The sequence below is a fragment of the Phoxinus phoxinus genome (genome assembly GCF_949152265.1).
Source record: "Phoxinus phoxinus genome assembly, chromosome: 3".
NCBI classification, from domain to species: domain Eukaryota; kingdom Metazoa; phylum Chordata; class Actinopteri; order Cypriniformes; family Leuciscidae; genus Phoxinus; species Phoxinus phoxinus.
This window is the reverse complement of record NC_136878.1, coordinates 32,409,003-32,436,689: the sequence shown is the minus strand read 5'-3', so window position 1 is coordinate 32,436,689 and position 27,687 is coordinate 32,409,003. Positions and strand designations below refer to the sequence as shown.

Below are 27,687 nucleotides of genomic sequence, written 5' to 3'. Positions count from 1 at the left end.
CAAAGTTCAAAGCAAAGGGAGATATTTTCTTTTAAAGAAATGGCTTTTTAAGGACTACGACAAACGGCTGGTAGGGACTACACGACATTCCTCCCGGGTTAGTGACATCACTAACCCTAAAATTTACACAAACCCGCCCCCTGAACACGATTTATAGATGATCAAGACAGAATATGCTAATCAATGACTAGAAGATAACTACACATAAGCTACATAAAATTCACCAGAAATGTTGTCTACATGTTGTCACTTCTTCTTGAGTCTCTCCATCTTTCTGACTTCGGTTTGAACATAAAAGGCTAAAAGTTTTTGAAATGTTCAGTGCATGTCTGTGTGTAAAACACAAGCTCTTGAAGCTCCGCCCTCTGTGCCGGGAGCAGCAGCTCATTTGCATTTAAAGGTACAGGCACAAAAACGGTGCGCTTTTGCTCACCCTCAAAAAGTGACAATTTTAACATGCTAGTATATAAAAATATCTGTGGGGTATTTTGAGCTAGAACTTCACATACACACTCTGGGGACATCAAAGACTTATTTTACATCTTGTGAAAAGGGCATTATACCACCCCTTTAATATATGAATAATACATTATTATTTATTGAATGCAAATTATATGGATTTCCCCCCTCCCCTCTATTTTCATTGGTCCACATGATGAATGGGTAATTCATTGATTAATTAGGCCAGGTGGGATAATGCATTATGCTAATATATAACTTGTATTTAGTTGTATATTTGTTGTTTGCCTGACGAAGACCCTGTGGTCGAAACGTTTCAAGTTAATGAATAGCAGTGTGCCAGTTGGTTTTGTATTTTATTGAAACACTGAGATGTGCCAGCAGTGATGTTACAGGCTCTCATCTGATCAGGCAGTGCTGTGGCCACCTCCTGACACTCATGACTAATTTAAAGCAGGAAGCTGCAAGCATACACCAGTCTTGCCAAGTCACCATAGCAGCAGTAGGGAGGGGAGGGAGAGAGGGAGGAGAGGGAGGGAAGGGGAGAGAGAGAGAGGGAGGGAGAGAGGGAGGGAGGGAGAGAGAGAGGGAGGGAGAGAGGGAGGGAGGGAGAGAGGGAGGGAAGGGGGGAGAGAGGGAAGGGGGGAGAGAGAGAAGGGAAGGGAGAGAGAGAGAGAGAGAGAGAGAGAGAGAGAGAGGGGAGGGAGGGAGGGAGGGGGGAGGGGGGGGGGGGGTTGTCCCTGGGGACCTGCTTCCGAAAAGAATACGCACCAGTAAAGATGCCTCGCACACAGCAGAGCTGCAGGGAAGGAGCGCTCTTCTCCATGGCTAATGTCATGCTTCTCATCGTACTTCTTCTCTACTGTGATGGGATGAACACAGGTTTGGCACGTCTGCTTGTTAGTCTAGTGTAACCTTAGGGCAGTGTTATGTTATTTTCAAGTTTTGACATTATGACCTTGCTATCAGTTAGACTGAAACGAAGTCCTCTCGACTGTTATTCCAGTGTTTCTAGGGGATGTTAAAGTAATTGCACTATTCCTAAATATGTTTATTGTTCAATAAGCTGAGGTGTATAGTAATGCAAATCTCATTTAACCTTGACTAGGCCTGTCTCTCTAGCCTGGGAAAACCCAGACCACTCTCAGTTGTAATTTGAAATTTGCCGGAAGTGGTCTGAGTTTTCCCAGGCTACTGTCTCTCTAGTAGAAGTGAAGTTAGTATTGTAAATTCAATGCAATATTTGACATTTAAATGTGACGCATTGTATTTTTTTCCCCAGAGACAACATCTTCCCCAGAGTCTGATCCTGTAATAACAACCAAAAAAGCTGTATCTAAAGGTACGGTTAACCTGTCATATCTTATTAGCCAACACAAGCATGCATTTGACATCAACGGATGTATTTAAAAGTGTACAAATGATCAAATACAAATTTTGTCATCATAAATAGCTGAATTTACTTTACATAATTGCAACGAAGAGGTTTGTTTTGCTGATCGGGTTACAAATGTTTTGCCATACAGGTCAAAGTCAAGTCATTATTGAAGAGCTTACAATCCTGACACCTCAAAATATAGAGCTTTTATGTAACTTAACTGATTTACCAAATAACCCCCTGTACATTACTGGCTATTGGACTAAAGATGGACAAGAAATTCAAAACTCTGAAGAAACTGTAAATAGAAACAATGAACAGTATATTCTTAAAAGGACGTAAGTGGATGTCTATTTACACAAAATTATTGTGTGTCATTTTTATTAAATGTCGAAATAATGCAGAAGTAAACAAGAAATTCAGTATTACCAAACGATGACTTAAGACTGCTCTAAGTTGTTTAACCTTCCTTAGTTTCAGAATAGAGACCAGAGACCTGGGAAATTATTCATGCGTCTTCAGAGAAAATGAGGCACAAGTAACATTTGTTTTAGACGGTATGTTTATCCTTTTATGCACATCTTATGGTTTTCATATTTATCATTGTTTTTGATTTTGAGATTTTGGCAGGTAAACTGACGTATTGTGCTTTTCCTCAAGTTCCGGTAATGAAAGACAAAAGAGACAAGCCGGTAGTGAGCTACATTGGAGATTCAGTTGTACTCGAGTGTAAACTCAAACACACACCAAACACATGGAACTGGTACAAGGCAAACAACACTGAAAAGGTGAATCAGAAACGGGGAATGTGGGATTGATTATTACCACACAATAAAAGGCTTAATCATATAGTGTTATTTTATATACTATTATAGTATCTATTCATATTTTGAATTAGCTTTTATTTTTATAATTTTATTTTTAGGAATTTATTTTTTGTCATTTTTATTTAAAAAAAAATTGTTTTATGGATACACTATTTTAGGGGAACATGACTGTAAAATAAAATGCTACCATCTTTATTTAATTTTTAGTCAGTTTTGGTAACACATAACAAGACAACAAGTTTAATTTGTTAACATTAGTTCACTACATTAAGCAAACATGCATTAACAATGAAAAATGCATCTAAAGCATTTATTCAATTCAGTTCACAGTAATTTTAATTTTGATTAATAAAAATTAACATCTAATTTACATTTTTTTTTTCTATTTTAAAATGTACTATTCCTGTAATTGGACCTTATTTGACAGGTTTAGCCAAGGCAGAATTTAATATTTAGATTTTATCTTATTTCAGTTAGTGAATTTTTTTTTTAGATGTAGTTTAAGTTTTAGTTAACAATAACAATTTTCAATAGAAATATCAATATTTTTCTCTTCACAGGTGTTCATCAATGTCACTGCAAACCCTCTGAACTACAAGATCCTTAATAATGGAACTAAAACAAAACTGACTGTACTGAATCTGACTGAGGAAGATTCTGGAAAGTACATCTGCAGTGCTGAGTTTGACATCAAACCCAGCGTGTCGTATGTGCAGCTGAAGGTCATGTCGTACACCGAGCCTCTCAAACCCTTCATAGCCATAGTGGTTGAAGTCGTCGTCCTCGTCACACTGATTTTGCTTTGGGAGAAATGCAACAAGCCACAACAGAACAACTCTTCAGGTACAGTGATACTTCAACGATTAATAGGAAGATCGTTGTTCATATTTATATAGAGCTGTAACAAATGTAAATTCTCTGCAAATGTTACTTTTGCAGAGAGTGATGTCTACTCTGAACAAACCAGAAAACTGTAAGTGCATTTTCAGATCAGTTCACTGAAGCCTGGTGGTAAAATAGTTGGACTTTTTTTCAGACATTGTTAGTGATGGTGCCGATTTCTGTTCTAGCACTCATGATGAAAGCAATGGATCGGAGAACAACACGGCAAGACAAAGAAAAGTGGAGCGCTGAGATTTTCATTAAATCAGATGAAAGAGCAGCGTGTGCTTATATAAAACATTTTTATTCTGCTTTTTAATTCTTGTGCTTTGAACCACATAAGCAATATACGTTTTTTGTCTGCCACAGCAATATCCTATATAATATATATTTACATTCCTAATATTAAATGTTTTAAAACAGCATGTTTTACTTCAACATAGTGCTATTGTAAAAGTTTCAGGGTTCATATAATCTATTTGGACATGAGTTTAATAATAAAGGTCAACTATGAAGCCGATTCCTGAAGGCTTTATTTAAGGGTTAGATCACTTTATACGATGAACATGTTTTAGGCATTTATTCAAATACACTGTAAACCCGAAAAGTTGGCAGAACTCAAAACATTTAAGGCAATCAATTATTGCCTCAATTTTTTTAAGTTCTGAAATTCAAAGTTTAAGTAAGCAGAACTAGCAGATTTTATTTTGTACTTAAACATTTTAAGTTAAGTACAATTAAAATGAGTACACTAATTCATACAATTAACTTAAAACTTTCATGTAATCTCAATGTGAACACTTTTATTAGTATAAACTTAGTTAGCTTTAACAAGCTAATCTGCTAACAAATAATTTGCTAACATATTAGTATCTTATACAGAAACACTTGCTGTATGAACGCAACAATATAAAGGTATAATTTGCTCTCAAATCAAGCTGCGTGCACCACTTGTCACCATGATGGTAACTATCCTAAAACCAACATTAACATAAATTCTTCTAAATTAGTATAACAAAACATTAATCACTACTAAATCTCCCACTTAACATTAGTCGGGCACAAAAAACCCCCATTATATTACACTTAATTTTAAGTTTTTTTTAAATGTTTTTTCCGCTCAAAGGTGATGGGGGGTGCGAAACGACCACCATTCAACCCGAAAAAAGTAATATAACCATTCCAATGACTCTGAAGCTGTTCGGTTAAGGTAAAAAACCTGCATAGTTCACCTTTAAGTCCAACTAAATTAAAATAAATAATTTCATAAAACTCAAATCAATGAAACAGTTCAGTTTACGTAAAATATATCAGTTCTGTGAACTTGAAAGAAAAAGTGCTATATACTCATTAAAGTTCATTTGACTGAACCAATTAGTTTCATTTAAATGTGTCCTACTCAAACCAATTAATTATTTTGAGTCACCGCACATACATAGAAGTCAAAGAAATCTCGGCTGTGCTAGTTTGACAAGCAAGGCCCAATAGTTCATCATGTAAAGTGATTGTAGGCTTGTTCGACTTGAACCGGCGCAGCACAGACTGATCGGGTTATGACATCAAAGTACCACGAGAGCAATTCATGAGCAGTCTACTTTCTATTCGCTCTCGAGGTACTTTGATGTCATTCACCGATCGGTCTGTGCAGAGCCGGTTCAAGTCGAACAAGCCTTGTGTCTCTTCATGAGATTGGAATTAAACCGCTCAATTCATATGGATTACTTTTATGATGTCTTTTTGCACTTTGTGAACGTTTTGGTTGTGTGGGCTTTCAATGGAGGGACGGAAATAAAGCACAAATATTAAAAACATCTTAATTTGCCTTTCAAAGATAAATGTCTTATGGTTTTGGAACAACATGAAGGTGGCTTGTTTAGTCAGGGACACTTAATATTCAGCAATATTACTGATTTGAACGCACTGACACTATCGGATGAAACTGAACTGAGCTAGATGACATCACTAATTTCTGCAGAGCAGCTGTAGAGCTGAAACTCATTTCATAGTTGAACTGATTTCAACTGATTAATAACGGTTTACTATTGCCTTTTTAGAGCTGCTTTACAGTTTAATTTTGTTTGCATCATTGGATCATTTTTTCCTGTTTATCACTGTAAAGCTGCTTTGAAACATTCTGTATTGTATAAAGCACTATATAAATAAAGGTGACTTGACTCCGAAACGAAATCTTCTTTAAACATCTTGTTTTTAAATCATACTTGAATGGAGACAAAACACTATGCAGCTGTATATATTATGTTTATTGAGACTCAGAACAATCATATCGTATATCCAATGCTCCAGCGTTCTTCTCACTGTGGTTTGTTCAACAGAAACTGCAGCATCAGCCTCAGAACTGCATCATTCCAGCCCACTATCTCTCCGTCTGTGACTCTCTCATACAAGCGCATGCTTTCTGTGCCCCAGCATAAGTTCTTCCTGGCATTGTTGCCATCAGCCCTTGGACTCAGAGCCAAAGTATTGAGCTGATAACAGAAAAATGAGAAGAACTGCCCATCTGTGATGACAGCCTGAGACACAAACGGCCTGCTCACGTCCTCTTCGCTCCAAAAGCCTTGGCAGAACAAAACATATTTAGTTAAAGCAGCACTCAGTAGGTTTGGAAATGTCTTCGCTGTTTTCTCGCAGGTTTCGTTTTAGAGCTCCCCCTATAGTTTCGGAATCGATATTTGAGAAAACTGTCGTAAAACCATTGGCAACTTTCCCCCCTCCCATCTTCTCCCTCTGGTCACGTGCATTTGTTTTCAGAGAAGCCGCCGGCGAACGCACGGAGCCATGTCAACTGAGGTATGTATGATACTCAGAATGATATCATATAAATGTACGTGTGCAGTGCCATACAGCAATTCGTTACATCGCGAGTCTTGATATCACGCGATACTTTCTGACGCGGAGGCCGCCGGCCCGCCGGCCCAGAGTTGCAAGTGTGGTTTTTCCGCTCACAGGCGCTCGGGGGGGTGCGAGACGACCACCATTCAACCCGAAAAAAGTCATATAACTATTCCAATGACTCCGAAGCTGTTCGGTTAACGTAAAAAAAGTTACTTAGAGCACCTTTAAGGAAGAAATATTTTGTATAATAGAGATCACGATTATCCTACGTTTCTGAATGGACAACTTAAACATGTAATTTACTAGAGGTTCTGACAAAGTGTTAATTGCTGCAGTCTATTTAAAAAATAATTAATTCATTTGAATCATTTTTTAGAATGAATGATTCAATGACTCGCTCAAAGACTTCACTTGTTTCATTACTGGATGAATCTGCATTTTTGACCACCTACTGGAGAAATCCTGTAATTGATACAATATTCTGTAAGTTACTGATGCAGAATTAAATGTTCCAAGATTTGAATGTTTCGCTGTGATTGTCAAAGGTTTAAAAGACATGGCCGAATCATTGTCATTTAGGAATAAGATCAAGTGGGTGTTTGAATCGGGTTTGCAATATTTGAACGATTAATCGTGCAGCTCGTTTATTTTAACCTGAGCTCAGGACAGTTCTGGCATTATTTAATAAGAATTCCCCCCAAAAAGATCCAAATACTAACCTTGATACATAGCCTGTGCCCCTGTCCATGCAAACAGGCTGGCAATACCGTTCGCTCTAAGTGACACCTCGACTTGATCAGAGAGGCCTCTCTTGCTCATTTTGTCCCTGCGAAACCTATCCGGGACCATGTGAAACTGTGTGTGGCCGTAGCAGCATGGGTCTTCCAGTTTGGCGCCTGTGGAGTAGGACAACAAGCACATACTTTCAGCATAATAAATTTAAATTCAAATAGTTCATTTCTCATGTACCACTGGCCATAGGAGGCTGTGCAACTACAGCAGTGGGTCTAAGCTGGTTTGTACCTCAGGTCTAACAAGTAGAATATAAAAATATTTTATATATAACCAAACTTAAATAATTTCGAAGAGCTCGAAGAGCTTGAAACGGCACACGATGGTGACCCCTGCTGGTCAGAACACTGTAAATGCAGCAAACATGCATAAAACACCTTTTAAAAATCAATTGCAAATGTTTTATTGAAGGTGTAGTCAATTAAACACAATTAACAAACCATCTAATACCATTAAATATACATTGTCTTTTTAATGTATTATTGTAGGGCTTCTTTTTATTATTTATTTGTTATTCAGACCAATTGGAGACTTGACTACAACTAAAAAAAGATAAAATTGCTCAAACATCAGGTAAAAGTTATATAGACACGGGTTTACAGAGATCATCGCCCTCTAGAGGCGGACCATTGAAATCGCAAAACATTTTGAAGCAGTGATGTAAGGATGCCTCAAAATCACGTGACTTTGGCAGTTTGATACATGCATCGAATCACTGGTTTGAAACAAATGATTCTCAAAGGTTTCGAAGCTTTATGAAGCAGTGTTTCAAAAGCGCCCATCATCACTAACTACAGGTGTTCTACAACTGACACCAGCAATGTGACAAGACACCAATGCTCAATAAATAGATGAATTACTAATACAATGATTTTTTAAAATGAATAATAGTGAACACTTCTTTCACTATGTAATTAGTTAATTGGACTAAATATAAATCCTTTACAGTTACCATGCAACATGGGAAGCTTTTCCATTAATATAAAATGTGCAGCAACATCCAATTAGAATTTAGAGTTATTGCATCATGGGATATCTGAAGAAAAAACTGGGAACAGACTAGTGTTGTAAATGTTAACTAAAACTATCAAAAAATAATTATAAATCGAAAGAAAGCTGAAAGAAAATATAAACAGATGAAAACAAACTTTTGGCAACAAACTAAAATAAAATTACTTTAAGTATACAATTACTAAAACTGGAATAAAAATAAATGAAAACTACATATAAATATTTAAAAACACACGACAAAACTATTAAAACTAAAACTGAAAATATAAGCTTATGAAAATATTAACAAATACTATAATATTATGCATATGCTAAAATAAGACTAGAACAGACCAACCTATGAAGATGTTGTTGTCATACTGTCTCCTGAACAAGGGGAGCCGGTCAGGAGCCACACTGATGACAGGAACTTCAGCGGAGATCTCTGCCTCAAGAGGAACAAACTGCAGGAAATGACATCACTCTTAAGCACACATTAATGCTATATTCCACCAAAATGTTGCATGGCAACAGCAATTACCACAGACTTTGTTAAAGTTACAATTTAAACACTGTTGTCACTTAAATTCGCATAAATTATATTCATCATAACGGGAGTATGTTTCCTACCTCAGGAAGTTGTTGTGGGATTCTGATCTGACTGTGAGGTTTGTCATCAATCTGGAATCTCATCGGCTCGATCCGTCCACTCCTGTGTCCTGCTGGAATAGTCCTTTCTCCCCGTAACCAGTAATAGTTGACTTGAGGGTCAAAATCTTCACAAAATAATACAAAAATATATAATAAAATAATAAAATAAAATTACACCAGAATGACCAAAAAAAAAAATATATATATATATATATATATACTTAAAAGCCAGTATGAAACGGAAGTCCTTGAACAAGAAAAAAAATGTTAGGTGGGACTTGATTTTGTCAATTTGGGATTGATTGGACCTTTGGATTGTTGTGGTTTGCTATAGACCAGATTGCAAGGCAGCGCCATGGCAGGAATGAAAGAGGCGGTAAGGAATACACTTGCCGTGTTTTCAATGGAATCTGCTGTAAAAGCTATAAAGCTCTAAGATCACTTATTTTCCACTGATCATGTTGTGTGGAGCTTTTTGTTTACTGACATTTTCGTGGATAGATTGTTGCACTGTTTTGTCAGCAGAACAATCCAAAACACATTAAATAACAGTACCCACTGAGGAGATGCATGTCTATCCCTCACAGCCTCACTTTCATTCAAAGATGGCGCTGCTGTGAAAAAGCATAGACAGTATAATCTGAAAAAGGTATATAGAGCATCACAGTCCCGCCCACAGCCCGAGAGAGCTTTGGTGCCGGAAGTAAATTTCCCATTCATTTCTTCCATTGACTTTTGGAAAAATCCGTATCTAAAGAGTTTTAGAGCATGAGTTTAACCAGCTATGGCTGAACTCATAAGCATACAACATATCATTTCGAGTGAAAAAACGAAGAGAAAATCCCAAAAAAGGCAAAGGTACAAGACTGTGTAACGTTACATATTTTCATTTCCGAGCGAAGGAACTACTCATCCCATAAACCACTGTGCCTCACTGAAGTCGACTGAAGCCATAACTGCGAAAGAGCCTTACCAAATAAATCAATAATTTGACACAAAATATTAATTTAAAAAGGAATTTATTGATTTAAAAACTATTTATATGGCTTCCGCTAAAGAAAACAGTCCGTTCCGTCTCTACGGTTAGAATCCTGCTTCCATGGCAACGCTCTGTTTTTTCACGGACCTTCGCATGGTTTACACATAGACAGTATATAAGATGGACACAGCGACCCCATAGACTTCAACGGAGAAAAGTGAAGCCCATTTGAAGCACTCACTTCCTGATCGCCAGGCGAACTGCGCAGGCTCAAACTGAGCTTGGTGACGTGAGCAACGTGTCTGACAGCTGTCAGTCTTCTAGTAGCTGTGCCGAGAGAAATCTGAATCATTCCCTTCCGAATCTCGCAGAGACGGAGAGCGTGAGTATTAGCTGTCCATGAGCTAACTGTAGGAGCAACTTTATCACTCTATGGGCTTCTCCCTTGACTTTATCGGACTTTATGCCCCCACGTCCCCCCGATTGCTCATGAGCTTCTCCGCCGGTCTATACGGTAATTTCTCTACAGTGCGACAGAGAGTCGCGTGGGTTATGACGCAATCGTTAGCCTATTTTTACAAAAACGGCTTCTACAGGGCCATAACGTAAGATACAAGGTAATGGAGCATTTTATACATTGTCGAGTTTCTTTAGAAATAAATAATGGACAAATGGAGTCTTTGGACGCCTCAGATGTAAAGTTATTCGCTGTCAAAGTGACGCAAAAATGAATGGGAGTCAATGGAATGCTAACAGCAGGTGAAGTTCTGCTACAATGGCGGCGCCCGCGGAGGCTTCAGTTTCCGGCGGATGGATTACCCCCTTGGGTTTACACGACTTCCACCAATCAGATGCATCACTGTGGGATTGTGGGATTGTTCAGGATTGTGGGTAATGAAGTACTTATCGAAGACATCGCGAATAAAAGGCATTTATCTCAAAACAAGGTTAGTGCCCCATGAACTTTTGCCGTTTATATGAGCATATACAATCGCTTAGTACAGCCGTAGCTGGTTTTAAGTCTACCATGTATGGTTAAGTTTTTATGGTTTATACCACAACTGTCAATGGAGAAATTGTATTGAATTCTTACTTCCAGCACCGGCTGTGGGCGGGACTGTGATGCTGCCCCGCCCTCACGCCAGTAAACACGTCATCAGAGAAGAGAAGTCGTTGCGAGAGGGAGGGGAAGATGTTAATATAAGATAATCTTTCATGATAAACACTGCATTATTCCATAAAAACACGCCAATTTTGATTAACGAGAAATCTTACATTACTGAATGAGAAACCTGTCACGTTATGTTGCAGTAGAGTAACGTTAAGTTAAACATGGAGGTCAAACTCACCTAAACTAGACAGACACAGCACGGGGTTTTCTTTGGCAGGAAGGTTTTTTAGAGCACAGACCATGTTCCTTAAAAACGGAGTGACGAAGTGCTCTTGCTCTCTTTGGATGAAACTTCTCCCTTTCTTCAAGTACCAATGTTCTTGTAAGATGAAGCTGCAGACCACAGATCGCAACTCAGACAACACGGACTCATCAATCACCGGCGCGGAGTGTATTTCGGTGTATTTCTCTGGCAGACCGCTGAGATATGCGGTTTTGGTGTAGTGCTGGTACCATTTATCCGCGTTGAGAGCAAATGTCTGTGGATAAATCACGTACTTCTTGCGCTGAACGCGAGTGAGCGCGCGGATCTTCTCCTGCACGGGGCGCGCGCGCAGCTGCTCGAAGAACTCAGTGACCACGCGGCGCTTCGCTGACTTACTCTTTGCGGTCCGAGAGGGCAGAATAGGTGGATATAAACTCTTTGCTGTGGAAGCTTCAACTTGGACATTTCTGTTACAGACGAGGCGTGCTGATGTAGCGGAGAGAAAAGGATGCAAGGGCAACCTGCTGCAAGACGCCATGTTTTCCCCACGTGATCTGTAGAGTTACAGTCTATGGATAATCTTCTATTATTCAGTGTCACTGTGTGGTTTTCTACTGCCATCTGCTGGAGTGTATGAGGCGAGGAATAAAATGTGTAAGGGCCTGGTTTCACAGAAAGCCAGTGTTTAGATTAAGCCAAGATTAGACCTTAGTTCAATGAGGACATTTAAGTAGCTTTTATAAACATGCCTTAAAAAAGCATTACTGGTGTGCAATCTTGAGACAAAACCATGGCACTGACATATTTCAGTGCTAGTTGCCTTCAGTTAAAACAGCTCAAAACTTTTGCCCATGTTTTTTTGTCTGGGGCTATCTTAAACCTTGTCTGTGAAAGCGGGGGTAAATCTCTTATACACACATTTTATCCAGCAAATCATTATTTAAAAATGTATAATATTGTATTTTCTGTAATAACTATCGTGAAACCACCTTGCATTTATTTTGGCATTGTACTTATTAATTTATACTGTGGTATACAAGAATGTATAAATCGAAAATATTTATTTATAATAATACATTTACTCATATTTTTAAAAGTTTCACTTGAATAAAAATATGTAGCTGTATATGTAAATAACCAGTTGTTTTTCTCTTTTTCTTGCCCTTTTTCTGTTGTATATTTCTATGCATTTAGTATTTGTCTTTGAACCAAAGTGCATTATATTGGCGTAAAAAAGTGTGAAAAATAAAATCTGCGGAATGAAACCCTACGAATGAAACCAATCTTTCTACTGTGAGTAGCTTTGGACTTTTATTTTGAAATCCACAGAACTTGAGCACCGGATGTAAACATCAGCAGCAGCAGCAGCACCTATGAGCAGCACAAGAGAGTTGATCTTCTATGGAACATGGACGCTGTTTGTCCTTAAACAGTGCAATGACAGCCCGCAGTATTTTACTAACCCGGCGAGTGTTGCCTCTTGGACATCATTTACGGCGTGCCTTACCCGTGAAGGTTCTTCAATTTATTTTATGCACACACTGTCATTGTTTAAGTGCCGTCTGATATGCTCGGAATTTGAAGTTCAAAGTCTACTGTAAACTTGATTTAGAAGAGATTATGTTGCTGAGAGTTTGTTTGTTTGCTTGTTTGTGTCAGAGCTTCTGCTCTTCCACGCGTGATGAGGTTCGCTTGGCAAAGGAGGCCAGCAAGAAGTACGGGAAACCGGAACCCACTATATTTTCTAAAATAATTGACAAAACTATTCCTGCTGTTATCATTCATGAAGATGAGAAGGTAAGTTACAGACCACAACACCCATCTTTTGGTCGGTACATTTTGTGATTCTTGTTGTTGTTGTTGTTGTTGTTGTACTTATTATTTTGTAAACAGCTAATAAATTAATATTTTGCATGTCAAATGTGTTTTGTTGTAGTGTCTAGCATTTAGAGATGTAAATCCTCAAGCTCCTGTTCATTTCCTGGTTATTCCAAGGATTCCCATTCCCAGGATCAGTGAAGCACACAATGATGATGCACAGGTTTATCTGTCTATGTATATATATGTTTTTGGCTTTGTAATTACAGAGTATGACACACCTCTAAAATATTGATGTTTTTCCACCCAGCTCCTGGGTCATCTCTTGATAGTGGCCAAAAACGTAGCGAAGAAAGAAGGACTGGATGAAGGGTACAGAGTTGGTGAGTGAAATAGCCTTTGTTTGAAATGGGTTCATTTTGCATCTATATTATCTTTATATCTGCAGTACATTTAGTGTAGTACACTATAATGTCATGGCATTAGCTGTAATGTATGTAATGATTGCTTAATTATGTGTCATTATTATTTACAGTCATTAATGATGGAAAAAATGGGGCGCAGTCCGTGTATCACCTTCACATTCATGTTCTTGGAGGACGGCAAATGAAATGGCCTCCGGGATAGATGGACCTACTGTCAGAATAAAAGTAATTTTCTGCATTTTTGGAGGAGATTACTGATCGAATTTTTTTTTTAACGGTTGGATATTGTCAAAAAATGTTTGTCACTTAATGAGAGAGTGGAAAAATGTAATACTGTTACATTAAAACATTTTTACTGGATTTCAATCTACAGTTGATGTTAATGAGCTGTTGAGTAACCTGCATTTAGTTGGGTTGGGTTGACTTTACTATTGTTTACTGTCAGCAGTGGGTAATAAAAATGTTCTGGTGAGTTTTTTGCAAGTGTCCCAGGTTGTTGAGCAATGGATATTAAATGCTCAACATATGCAACAAAGTACTGAAAAGAAGGACAGGTACTAGCCTATATAAAATGCATAATGGGTTTTATTCGTGATATGCAAGCAGAACAAATTTATTGTACAAAAGTCAATGGGACTATTTACATATAAATGAGTTGATAACATTTTACAGTACACAGCAATTCCTTTTGCCCATGTTTCATGAATAAGGGCTAAAGTGTTTATACCATGAAGACACCTTTTAGGATGTGCTGAGAACCGGTTTGGCCTCAGCTAAGGTCATCCTGTAGACCTGTTTCACTGGTGACGGGTGGTGTGATCAAGTGACCTTGGTGGCCAGTCTGCGTGTTTCTATGGCTCATGCACAAGTGTTTATATTAACTGAACTTTCATCTTATTTGCTGAATCATCAGACGCATCGGTACAGTTCAGGCATTAATGTCTGTGCTGACTAGAAGAAAAACGTTTATAAAAATCCCAATATTTTAAACATAAACGACTTTCATTGTCTCTTAACTATTTTAAAACACATGAATTCCATCTCAATTCAACAAAATACATTATAATTGAATTGTCCACAATTGTCTTATCAAAAACGAATGTCCTCAATTGTCTTATCAATAATGAGTTTTTCTTTATCTTTACCGATCAGATACTTTGAATCTTAATCTCTCAAGCTCTTTCATAATATCTGTTGGTTATAAGTGTATCTACGTTGTGGCCTTGGAGCTAGTATGACACAATCTTAATGAATAACATGCCGATCAGTTGACAAAACACTATATTTACCAGAAAACAGAAATACCAAAAGCAAGCCTGCAAACATTATTATTGAATCAATATTGACACAGACATTTGCTGGTATTGAGATGTAGCTACTGCAAGCTTTATGCAAATGCCGTGAAATGCAACCTAAATAGATTTTAGATGCAAATTGTATTGAAATATCTCACACTATTTACATGACGTGCCATACATATGGTCAAATTTCTTTAATTTACTGTTTTATGTCTGTGACAGACATTCGTAATTGTCGTTCATAAAGTTGTATGCGTGTTGTTTTTCTTTAAAAAGAAAAAAGTTGGCCTATGGATTAGTCAAACGTCGAATTTAGATTGCATTTATTTTTTATTTATTTATTTCATTTAAAACGTTTATTGTGCTGTGCTGATTAAATATTTTATTTAATAATGGAAATGTGAGCGCAGACACAGCACAATACATAATCTGACACGTCATGTGACGATTAGCCTACACTGCGGTCCATAGGTTTGAATGGAACACCAGGTCCCATGTAAGTTCTTACTGCACCTGAGAAACATACATCTGTGTCTCATGCACTCCTGCTACTGTAACTGCACAATTCCAAGTCTTCGACATAACAAGGACTGACAGAGAGGGGGAAAACACAAACATGTAAGTAGTCTTCACTTGATTATATAGTTATAGCATACATAGTTAACATAATTTGTTATGAAGATCATTTGTTTGCATTTGTTATGAAGATCATTTGTTTGCTTAAAACGAATCTGTCGCGGTACAATTGAAAGTAGTAGCTACAAAATTAGGTAATTGTTAGATAAAACGAACGTTGGGTCCCACTTTATATTAAGTGGCTTTAAGTACTATGTACATCTAAAAATAAGTACAATGTACTTATTGTGTTCATGTTGTATTGTAAAACACTTTTGCTGCTATTGAGGTGTGATAAGGTTAGGGACAGGTGTGGTGGTATGGGTAGGTATAAGGGTGGGTTATTAAGGTATAATGGACAGGTCAACAGTGTAATTACAAATGTAAATACATAAATTAATTACAGCTGTAATTACATGCTGGTATTTTTAAAATATAAGTACAATGTAAAAACATGTATGTGCACAATAAGTACATTGTATCAAAATTGTTAATTTCAATGTAAGTACATACTTAAAGCCACTTAATATAAAGTGGGACCAAATGTTGTTTTAAGTGAAATTTAATAGCTGTTTCCACTGGGATTTACAACATAGTGTGTGACAGCATGCCTATATATATTATGGGACATTAACTGTAATTGTTTTACAATTGTTTTACACTGTCAATAACAGTGTAAATGTTTAATTTTTGCGCATATAGAAACCGACTTTCCAATTAAATCCAGCTGCGTAAAAACTGTGACCGCTAGCCCTATTCTCCCTCCGTTTTATTAGAAAAAAGTATTCAAGCTGCAGCCTTAACCTGCTTTGTCATCAGGCGGTCTGTGCACTTTAGAGCTGCTGCAGTGTGCTATTATATATAAAATTACTTTTTATGCATAAAGCTTTGATTCAGTGCAATATCATGGTATTTGTGAAAAGCTCCTTATGTGAATGAGTGAACATTGAACATGACACCTTCACTCCCATTACTTTTAAGTACTGATTAGGATCCGATTCCTTAAGGCCATCAAATTATTTCACAAGATTATAGATTCTTGAGCCTATTTCCTTCTTGTCAGTAATGAACTGTGATTGTCTCAGAGGTTTTTTTTCTTTCACATCTGTGTACAAGTTCAAAATGACAAAGATCATGATGTGGCCACACTTATGTTGTAATTATCATGAACTTTGTCATTTTGCAATCTTGAGTACAGTTTAGTGATGAACTTCTAGGTTTCATTACAAGGATTTGAATTTTATGTATGAACTGAATGAACAGTTTAACTGAGTAGAACTACCTTATTCTAATGGCCCGATACACCACAATCACAAACGTAAAATGCAATGTTCAATCTACTCAACTTAATTGTCAAATATAAGCATTACATTAGACATACTCTAGATGGCATACTTGTGTAAACCTCAGGAAGCACCAAAAGAGATTTCTCATATCTAGATTTAAAGACTTGGACATTTGCACATTCGACTAGCCTGTCTTAAACAGTTTTCGTAATGTAGATGAAAGGCCAGTGTTTCACAGAAACCCTCTCCTCTGCTGCTTTCATCATCTGGCACTGTATCCACTGGCACATATTGCTAGTATTTTGCAAGAGTTGGGGTACATATAAAGATAAATGACAATTTGAAACCACTAGTGTTAGAGTCTTGGCCAGTTTTGACTGAAAGAAAGACATTGGACATATTATATTTTCTTTTTTAATATTGCCTTTGGTCGCTATTTTGTGAGCCCAAGTTTTTGGAGTTTTGTAAATAATTGTACTTTCTTTTGGTCATTTTAAGACTCTGTACAATGTCTGCCGATGAGTGTATACCACCGAGTGATTCCAAGGAAATTTCTGTCTCTGGAAATGGGTATGTAGACTCAATCAATGAAATATGGAATTTCTGTCTTCTAATAATCAATACTTGAACATTTATAGCGTATTTTCTTGTTTTTTCTGATCTATATAGTATGTTATCATGACAGAAGTCTCGTTTGTCTTTCTCCATAGTTCTGTTAAAACTGAGGAATATCAGACTGTAGCACTCCATGACTCCAAAAACCATCCAAATGGAAATTGTTCATTCTCTGTAATGAGTAACACAGGTACAGTTTTCACATGAATATTCACAAAATGTTTTCATATTGAGAATCCAACTGTTTTGCATAAATTCTGAGGAATATTCAGTACCCACCAGTCATGTTCTACTTGCTGGCAAATATACAGAAGATTATTTACACATAGATTCTCGTGAAAATGACAAATTATTTTGTTTCTGAATGTCACTTTTCTCACATAAAAACCTGATCTAGGTCAGTCTATTGTAGAAAAAACACACACACACACACACACACACACACACACACACACACACACACACACACACACACACACACACACACACACACACACAGAGTACCTACTGTACTATTGTGTACCATATTTTGGGGGACACATTTTAGGGATGCACTATAATCTATAATGCGCAGTAATATCTGCATATGTCATATCGGCTACATAAAATTATATTGAGAACATTATAATTGTGTGCTTGGGACATGGATTTTAATGGTGAGACTTTTGTTTTTGTAATCAGGCTCTCAAAAATTATATAAAAATTTAGGTTTAGATTTATCGGCCAATATATTGGTTATCGGCTTTCAAATATAAAGAATTATCGGTTATATTCATATCGGTGCATCCCAGTTACAAATTTGTACCCAGAAGTGAGTTAAACCTAACAAAAACTCATCTTGGGTATGTCCTCATTTGTAAAAACAGCATAAAATACAGTTAAATATGCAGAAAGTATTCTGTTAGGTTACAGTATTTATAACTAGCTGCATATTAAAAACAATAGAAATCTTTGCAAGTCCCCATAGCCTAGTAAATGTGTGTGTGTGATTTTATAATAATATTAATAAATATCTAAATAATACATTTAACAATAATAATAATTATTAAAATAATAAGAACAACATTTAACTTATCAATGTATCTGCAGCAGATATGTAGATTTGTAGCATGTAAATCCACTAGTTAATAATAGAAATAGAGTTTGTTTTGTGAACCAGTTGTGAAACCTGATTGGCGAGACTCACACGCCATATCCTGCCAGTAACCTGACCTTCTTCTGCATTCTTGTTAGGCTGTCAGTCCGTGTGTTTTTCTGAATGTGTGATAGGAGACGAGGGCAGGTGCTTGGGTGGACTGATCTTGTTCTTGCTTAGACAACATACAGAAGCTTCATCCATAAATATACAATTCCTTTCAGAAGCACTTTTAATATATAGTCATGTCTCCTGTGTGTCCCTGCTGTCCTGCTCATAAAGACGACGAACCGGCTATACCTTTGAGGACTGAAGATGTGCGTCTCGCTCCAGCCGAGGAGCTGTGGAGCACAGCCAGAGACAAGGCTGTCAAACTGAGGATGAACGCTTCAGAACTCAGCTCAGAACCTCCCATGACGGTCCATCAGATGTTCATGGCTACAGTGCAGAAGTACGGAGACTCTCCCGCGCTCCGTGCGAAGGAAGATGGAGCATGGGTCACCCTGACCTATAAGGAGTACTATCAACATTCAAGAGCGGCAGCCAAAAGCTTTCTGAAGGTAAGAGGTCATATCTTTTAATGTTTTTTTTTTTGAACGCTTTTTAAAAACACTGTGTTTTTTTTTCTTCTTTTACATAATAGCTACTTAGTTCATGCATGGAATGTGCTGTGGTGCAAACAAATTGCTATCATTGTCGGATGTGTAAACACGAACATATTCTAAATGTGTATTTTTTATCTGCAAGTTTATCTAGGATATTTGATTTTGAAAGTCCCTTTGAAGTTTGAATAATATTTCCTTTCATTTGTGTAATAATCAAACTATTGGCTTAAAGCATTAAGGAGTCAACGCTTTAGTTTCATTGTTGTGTCAAAGCTCTAAACAACACTAGGTGATGAATTGCTTTTGCATATTGGGTCACTGATGTGCTCTTTGTGTACTCTAGCTTGGCCTGGAGCGATTCCATGGTGTCGGTATTCTGGGCTTCAATTCTCCTGAATGGTTTATAGCAGATGTCGGATGTATCCTAGCAGGGTACTGACTGTTCATCTGTGAAAAGTTAATCATCTCAAAGTTAGACAATGAGGAAAAGACGTGAGAATAAGTGATTATGGAATGTAGGATCAGATAAAGTAGCTGTGTGAACATCTTGTTTTGTCACAGGGGACTGGCCACTGGCATCTACACCACCAACTCTCCAGAGGCCTGCCAGTATGTTGCTGATAATTGTGCTGCTAATGTTCTGGTGGTTGAAAACAACAAGCAACTGATCAAAATCCTCCAGGTAATACAGAGGTATTCTTTTTAACAAAAGAGGAAGTGCATTAACAGTTATTAGTTAAGCTTTTATGATTTCCATGATTGAGATGGAATTGGAAGGATATACAAAATAACTATATATATATACAAAAACTTAGTTTACCAAGTTAATAATTTCAATAAAAAATTGGATTAATTATTAGACCCATCTTATCTATAGTGTGTAACAATGAGTTAAAAGCAGATCAATCATTTATGCATTACACAACCTTTAAAAAAAAACCCCCACTAAAATCGAAATACTTCCTTCAGACATAATCCTTATTATGAACAAGAATGTTCATGTAGGGATCTTATCGAAATAATCTTATCAAAAAATATAACATAGTTTTTTGGAAACCATGGAAACAAACAAGCAGAGGAAACAATGGGAACAAATGACGCAGGAACTAAACATATGAACAGAAACCAAAACTAAACATAACATACTGATTCTTCTACTAATACATTCTTGTACTAATACATTCTTCTACTAATACATTCTTGTACTAATACATTCTTCTACTAATACATTTTCTTTCACTGTCATTATAGGTGAAGGATCAGCTGCCACATTTGAAGGCTATTGTTCAGTACAAGGGTGAACTGGAGCAGAAGTTACCAAACTTATATACAGTAAGTTTTTACCAAATAATACAATAAAACTTCCAAATGTGTCAAATGTTTTTTTGTACAAAACATAGAAGATGGATGTCCACTGATAATTACAGATATGTATGTATATAAGTCGTGGAAAGTGAATGTAAACAAGCACAACGTCCCATCATGTCTACTAAGCAAATAATTAAACAGTGCTATATTTGAATATATACATGAATTTGATGTTCTCACAGTGGGCTGAATTTATGAAGTTGGGAGAGAATATCCTTGAAGCTGAGCTGGATGCGGTGATAGACAGTCAAAAGGCCAATGAGTGCTGCACATTAATATACACCTCAGGCACCACAGGGAATCCCAAAGGGGTCATGCTCAGCCATGATAATGTGAGTACCACGTATAGTGTCACATAAAGTGACTAGTTCAGCACTTACTTCAATGCCAAATGTAATTAATCACAGATAAACACAGTGTAATTCTTTTCATTTTAATGGATGTGTACTAGTGTTGTTCCTTAAATTCATCCCTCCTCTGTCCAGATCACATGGACAGCCAATTCAGCAGGTCGCATGGTCCGGCTGAAGATGGCTGAGGAGGAAGTGGTGAGCTACTTGCCCCTGAGTCACGTGGCAGCCCAAGTCCAAGACATGTGGATCTGCATGAGGTTTGCCGCCATAACCAATTTCGCCGACCCAGATGCCCTGAAGGTTAAAGTCTAAAGAAGCTTACATTTTTTACTTATGTAAAAAAATTATTTGTCTAGATTTATATTTATTCGTTCAGCAGACACTTCTGTAGAAATGAGGAAACACAACTGATTAACTGGCAGTGTCTTGGTTAAACTCAATGCAGGGCTCCCTGGCCAACACGCTGAGAGAGGTGCATCCCACAAGCTTCTTGGGCGTTCCCAGAGTGTGGGAAAAAATGCAAGAAGCAATGAAAGCCGTTGGTGCAAAGTCATCCGTCATGAAGAAGAAGATTGGCGACTGGGCAAAGGGAATCGGACTTCAAGCAAGCTATAATGCCATGAATGGGTGAGTTTTTAAAAGAACCACAAATTAATTTATAGATTGAATTATACTGAACAAAATTATAAACGCAACACTTTTGTTTTTGCCCCCATTTTTCATGAGCTGAACTCAGAGATCTTTTTCAGAAGACTTTTTCTATGTACACAAAACATGTACTCTCTCAAATATTTCTCTCAAATATTGTTCGCAAATCTGTCTAAATCTGTGTTAGTGAGCACTTCTCCTTTGCCGAGATAATCCATCCACCTCACAGGTGTGGCATATCAAGATGCTGATTAGACAGCATGATTATTGCACAGGTGTGCCTTAGGCTGGCCACAATAAAAGGCCACTCTAAAATGTGCAGTTTTATCACACAGCACAATGCCACAGATGTCGCAAGCTTTGAGGGAGCGTGCAATTGGCATGCTGACTGCAGGAATGTCCACCAGAGCTGTTGCGCTTGAATTGAATGTTAATTTATCTACCATAAGCCGTCTCTAAAGGCGTTTCAGAGTTTTTGGCAGTACATTCAACTGGCTTCACAACCGCAGACCACATGTAACCACACCAGCCAGGACCTCCACATCCAGCATCTTCGCCTCCAAGCTGCTGCAACAATTGGTTTGCATAACCAAAGAATTTCTGCACAAACTGTCAGGAACCGTCTCAGGCAAGCTCATCTGCATGCTCATCGTCCTCATTGGGGTCTTGACCTGACTGCAGTTCTTCGTCGTAACCGACTTATTTGGGCAAATGCTCACATTCGATGGCGTCTGGGACTTTGGAGAGGTGTTCTCTTCACGGATGAATCCCGGTTGTCACTGTACAGGGCAGATGGCAGACAGCGTGTATGGCGTCGTGTGGGTGAGCGGTTTGCTGATGTCAACGCTGTGGATCGAGTGGCCCATGGTGGCGGTGGGGTTATGGTTTGGACAGGTGTATGTTATGAACAACGAACACAGGTGCATTTTATTGATAGCTTTTTGAATGCACAGAGATACCGTGACGAGATCCTGAGGCTCATTGTTGTGCCATTCTTTCTAGACCATCACCTCATGTTGCAAATCTGCACACAATTCCTGGAGGCTAAAAACATCCCAGTTCTTGCATGGCCAACATACTCACCGGACATGTCACCCATTGAGCATGTTTGGGATGCTCTGGATCGGCGTATACGACAGCGTGTTCCAGGTCCTGCCAATATCCAGCAACTTTGCACAATCATTGAAGAGGAGAGGACCAACATTCCACATCTCCTTCACATAGAGTTGATCAGGTTGTTGATTGTTGGCCTGTGTTGCACTGCGTGAGGCAAATGGTGGTCCCCCCCACACCCCTTTAAGTTCAGCTCATGAAAAGTGGGGGCAAAAATAAAAGTGTTGCGTTTATAATTTTGTTCAGTATATTTGAAAGAAACCTGAAGCTCATGTTATTTCTCTGCAGTGATTCTTCAGTGCCTTGGGGCTTCACCTTGGCCAATCATCTGGTTTTCAAGAATGTGCTCAAAGCTCTTGGTCTTGACCGCTGTAGAGCCTGTTTCACCGGTGCAGCTCCCATCACCAAAGACACACTGGAGTACTTCATGAGCCTTCACATCCCTGTCTTTGAGCTGTACGGCATGAGCGAGAGCACTGGACCTCACTCCATCTCCTTTGCTGAGGGTTATCGCATTATGAGGTCAGAGGCATGATGTACCGTGTATATATATTAACATATTTTAGATTACAAAGTTGTTCTTATACTCAATTCATGTTGCTCCAAACCTGTGTGCTGGTATTATTTATTTTTTCATATGAAAACAAAAACAAACTGTAAACACTTTATTTTAGGGTATTATATTTATACCTATTACATGTACTTACTATGGGGTTAGACATAAATACTGAGTAATATTAATGAACTACGTGTACTTACTCTGCTATGTTTTATACTTGTGTATTTGTTTACTTTTCTCATGTACAGCACTTTGGTCAGTCTTGTGACTGTTTAAATACATACTTTACTTTTATTACCATAGTAAGTACACATAATATGTATAACTATGTCACCTTTAAATAAACACCAGAATTTGTTGCGCAATGTAATTGTTTTCGTAAATACAGTGGTCCTATTAACTAAGTGGAGACTTAAGCCACATTAAAAAGAAAACAGGTTTAGAACAACTTGAGGGTGAGTAAATGATTGCAGAATGTACATGTTTGGGTGAACTATCCCTTTAAAATTGAATGACAAAATCCAAGAAAAGTAAGAAAATGTTTTTATTTTAATGAAATATAACAAACATTTTGAACAAAATATTGTACAAAACAAGTTATGAAATATGCCTACAAATGTTTTAATTATTTTAAAATTTTGGCAAAACATTTCTGTTTCAGGCTTTATAGAACATGTGCATGATTAATGTGATATACTCAACCTGTGTGAACTTGGCTTCAATCATAGACTACTGGTTAAAAGTCACTGGATACTTAAAAAAAAGTTCTAGTTGCTGATGACAATCGTATGTGACATACATGTTTTTTCTTCTTCCTCCAGCTGTGGTAAGGTGTTGACAGGCTGCAAAACCAAGTTAGACAAACCAGATAGTGATGGGAATGGTGAGATCTGTTTCTGGGGACGGCATGTGTTCATGGGATACCTGAACATGCCAGACAAGACTGAGGAGGCACTGGATGCAGAAGGGTGGCTCCACTCAGGAGACCTGGGCAAACATGACAGCAATGACTTCCTGTTCATCACTGGCAGAATAAAAGGTAGAAATTCACATTTGTACATTTAGTAATGTACATTTAGTACATTTTGAACAGTGCCTGTTCACTTTTTCATCTGCCTTGGTTCCATAAGTACTTGTCCCATGGATTTTTTTTTAAAGTCTTCATGAAAGAGTTATATGAACCGAAACCAACCAGCTTCAAGGTGAATCACAACATTACAAACTTTGATTTGAATCCAAAAACTATTTGAAAATCCGACTAAAAGGCAAGGTACAAGACTGTGAACTTAATGGCTTTAATGAGGGAAAGAACTGCACTTTTATAATGTGTTGCAACTGACATAATCTTGCCGCAGATTTCTTTGCAGAATCATGGGTAATGTAGTTTTTCACTTGGCATTTTGCTGTTAAACACAACCATATAAAAAAAGTGGACTGATGATCTCAACAATAACATATACCATAGACCGTGTAACAAACGCGTAGCTCACAAAAGGTCCGTCTTTAAATGTCTATGAGTTATCATTAAAAAATGATTTCCCTTATGGAAAAATTCCCTTTTTCTCTATGCCTTTGGATAACACTCATGTTACTGTGAGCAGTAAATTATCATATCAATTAGATAAATGCATATAGAATGATAAACTATAACATTAATTTGTATCTAATTACCTTGCTTTTGCAGAATTAATCATTACTGCCGGTGGAGAAAATATACCACCCGTCCCTATTGAGGACGCCCTAAAGGAGGAGGTGTCAATCATCAGCAATATCATGTTGGTTGGAGACAAAAAGAAGTTCCTTGCTTTGCTACTTACACTCAAAGTAAGTCTATTTTTACTTAGTGGGACCATTAAATATGCACATTTTGCCAAATGTTTACATTTATACCAGCCACTATAAAGAGTATTTGCTAAGGTACCATTTTTCAAAATGTATGTTGTTATATTTTCTTTTTAAATCACTGAATCTTATTTTTAGTGTAACATTGATGACAATGGAGACCCCACAGATGAACTGACACCACTAGCGGTGGAGTTTTGTCGGCAGCATGGTGTAACTGCCAGCAAAGTCTCAGAGATCATTAGCAAAAAAGAGCCAGCCATTTACAAAGCCATCCAGGAGGGCGTAGACCGCGTGAATTCCAAAGCGGCATCCAATGCCCAGAGAGTCCAGAAGTGGACCCTCCTTCCACGGGACTTCTCCATATCTGGCGGAGAACTTGGTGAGTGTTATTATTTCTTCATATAGACAAGAATATAAAATAGATTAAGTGAAGTGAAAATAGTGCAGAAGTACTTTTATCTGTCAGCTTTGACTTGAAAAAAGACAATTGCCAGGACAATTCATGTAGGTGTCACATGTTTTGATGAAATGGTTTTACGTGACACACTGAACATGCTTGACTAACTGCATTCTTGAATGCATAATTACATAGAGGAATGTAGATGTGATGTGAGCTCAAGTTTTTTCTTCTTCTCAGGTCCAACCATGAAGCTCAAAAGGCCCGTCGTCAGTAAAATGTATCAAGAAGAAATCAACCAATTTTATGGTGAATAACAGAAGAACCCAAATTAAACTGTGGGAATGAAACGCAAGACTACACTGGATCATATTCGTTTGCCATTGTTCAGTAATCTGTATTTTGCTCACTCCAATGGGCCTCAGTCAAACTTTACACCATTTTATACCAATACATTCATTACTGATTCATTATTCATTATTAATACGTTTTCAAATCTATCTATTTATCATGTATATTCTGTACAATGTATGAAATTGGAGTTGATTGTATGTGATATTACTGTGTGCATTACTGTTAATCTAAGATCTGTGAAGAAGTCTAGAAACAGGCTCAGATTGAGTGATATGTACAAGGTTAATATTGTTGCTTGCACACCGAGTGTTGTTGGTACGTCAAACAGTTACAGTGTAACTGTAAAGATACAGATGTGCGATGAATGTTTGTCTTCTTAATACTGTTCAAATTTCACCCAGCACATTTAATATTTATGAGAGTGGAGGCTGTCAGCGTATGTTGGAATATAAGTGAATAATATATTGGAGCTCCATAAGTATTTGTTTGGTTCCTTTTATGGATGTAATTTTTTCTTTGCGTGCATTTCTTAAAATGGGAGTGTCACAAGGGAGCAGGTGCACGGAAAACTGCTGATGTTTGTGTCTGCTTGTGTTCTGGAAACAACACAATAGTCTCTCTGATAAGGTCTCAAACTAAAAGCACATTGTGGTTTAAGTCCACCCCGCCCCCCAGTTATTGTTCATATTGTGTTTCTGAACCAGTTTTGAGGTAATGCAGAAACACAAGAAGGTTTTACCAAGAAACATCATCCCTCTAAAAAAAAGTAATGTTTTGTTCACTTCTCAGACGGTTTCAGTGAGACTGATCTGTTGTGTTTTGCATTTCCATTTGTTGGAGGTTCTGGTGTTACATGCAACTATAGTACCCAATGAACTACTATAATTATGTCATTAAGTATTTCGAACACTGACAGTATGTGAGGTATAGCTCAGAGGTTAGATTTTAGACTATAAAATGACATCTTAAGTAATTTTACATTATATAGTCATTGTTCTGACAAGTTATTAAGATGACACTCTTATTTTTATATATAACACACATATGGAGATACTTAAAAAAAAAAAAAAAAAAAACTTGTGAATCATCAAAGTTTCTTTAAAAAGCTTAAGATGCGTTAGTGCATCATTTTCACCCATCCCATACAGAGGCACATGGCAAAAAAGCATCAAGCACTTTTATAAGCTAATCTTTTTTTCTTTTTGTGCATGTCAAAGTACATTTTGAAAACGATTTTTAACACTGTTTTAAAATATAACTATTCAAATATTCTTTATAATATAGCTTGTCCTGGTTGAGAGAATAACATGTGACCGATGTGCTGCAAAATAAGACTTGGCAATGGGGTTGTGCATTAGAAACCATTTTTTCTCAATTATGTTCATATTTTTATTTGAAATGTGAATCATTCACTTGTCCCCCAATGATTCAATGTACCCCTACAACATTACGCATAAATCCTCTTACCTAACACTGGTTATTGCTCTTCTGATTAACAAACATGATATCTGTCCATTGAGGACAAAGTCCTCAGATCACAATCAGAACATTAAATCAAAGGAAGTCAGCAGCTCAACTTACATAACCTCACCAGTAATAAAAGTGCCAGAAATGAACAATTGTCATTCACTATCTCTGTTGACATAAAAAAAACTGGACTTTGATCTAAACACAAATATAAGCTAAAAATATTTCACTTGAACTCAAGCAACAACTATTCTTGCTGTCATTTCATCCATCTGACCTGCCCAGGTTAGTATGTGACCAAACTGGCTTTAGAACAATCTAGAAAGTCTCCTTACGGGTTGCCTTTGGCTCTTGCAACATAGACAGACTTGTGTTGATTTTGGATTTGACCTTTATTTAGAAAATTACCAAATATCAATTTATTGGGTGAAATCTTACATCACAATCAGTATCTGTCATTTACTTCCCCCTCAAGTCGTTTAAAGGGGTGGTAAAATGCCCTTTTCACAAGATGTAAAATAAATATCTGATGTCCACAGAGTGTGTGTGTGTGTGTTAAGTTTTATATATTAAAGTTGTCACTTTTTGAGGGTTTGCAA

At 37.3% G+C, this 27,687-nt stretch overlaps 4 protein-coding genes across 7 annotated transcripts; 3 read left to right on the top strand and 1 right to left on the bottom strand.

The window, feature by feature from the left end:
* The first annotated feature begins 1,188 nt into the window (after positions 1–1,188).
* Positions 1,189–5,741, top strand: emb (embigin). 3 transcript variants are annotated; one of them, XR_013796741.1, is made up of 9 exons: positions 1,189–1,341; positions 1,742–1,801; positions 1,986–2,175; positions 2,312–2,394; positions 2,498–2,625; positions 3,225–3,507; positions 3,604–3,637; positions 3,735–5,042; positions 5,207–5,725. XR_013796741.1 is itself a non-coding variant. In XM_079605741.1 (8 exons), exons 1-8 carry the CDS (start codon positions 1,239–1,241, stop codon positions 3,796–3,798), a joined length of 945 nt encoding a protein of 314 aa, XP_079461867.1. In that variant the 5' UTR covers positions 1,189–1,238; the 3' UTR covers positions 3,799–5,741. The 3 variants fall into 3 exon arrangements, 1 of the variants encoding a protein (XP_079461867.1); XR_013796742.1 differs by having other exon boundaries at positions 3,735–5,150; positions 5,235–5,725; XM_079605741.1 differs by having other exon boundaries at positions 3,735–5,741.
* mrps30 (mitochondrial ribosomal protein S30) lies at positions 5,742–11,804 on the bottom strand. The gene is made up of 5 exons (XM_079605737.1): positions 11,161–11,804; positions 8,812–8,957; positions 8,540–8,645; positions 7,119–7,295; positions 5,742–6,121 (listed from the first exon to the last, which is right to left on the bottom strand). The coding sequence occupies exons 1-5, from the start codon at positions 11,723–11,725 to the stop codon at positions 5,859–5,861; spliced, it is 1,257 nt and encodes a 418-aa protein (XP_079461863.1). The 5' UTR covers positions 11,726–11,804; the 3' UTR covers positions 5,742–5,858.
* Positions 11,805–12,517: 713 nt separating this feature from the next.
* Positions 12,518–13,790, top strand: hint2 (histidine triad nucleotide binding protein 2). Its single transcript, XM_079605746.1, has 5 exons — positions 12,518–12,702; positions 12,847–12,984; positions 13,124–13,228; positions 13,316–13,388; positions 13,541–13,790. Exons 1-5 carry the CDS (start codon positions 12,589–12,591, stop codon positions 13,630–13,632), a joined length of 522 nt encoding a protein of 173 aa, XP_079461872.1. The 5' UTR covers positions 12,518–12,588; the 3' UTR covers positions 13,633–13,790.
* A 1,388-nt stretch (positions 13,791–15,178) lies between these two features.
* LOC306994829 (long-chain-fatty-acid--CoA ligase ACSBG2-like) lies at positions 15,179–26,677 on the top strand. Of its 2 annotated transcripts, XM_079605732.1 has the most exons (15): positions 15,179–15,346; positions 17,128–17,199; positions 17,340–17,434; positions 18,662–18,939; positions 19,328–19,416; positions 19,546–19,666; positions 20,236–20,316; positions 20,535–20,684; positions 20,838–21,005; positions 21,151–21,332; positions 22,755–22,988; positions 23,847–24,064; positions 24,710–24,849; positions 25,006–25,249; positions 25,508–26,677. In XM_079605732.1, the coding sequence occupies exons 2-15, from the start codon at positions 17,138–17,140 to the stop codon at positions 25,582–25,584; spliced, it is 2,139 nt and encodes a 712-aa protein (XP_079461858.1). In that variant the 5' UTR covers positions 15,179–15,346; positions 17,128–17,137; the 3' UTR covers positions 25,585–26,677. The 2 variants fall into 2 exon arrangements, with proteins under 2 accessions (XP_079461858.1, XP_079461857.1); XM_079605731.1 differs by lacking the exon at positions 15,179–15,346 and having other exon boundaries at positions 16,978–17,199.
* The last annotated feature ends 1,010 nt before the right edge of the window (positions 26,678–27,687 follow it).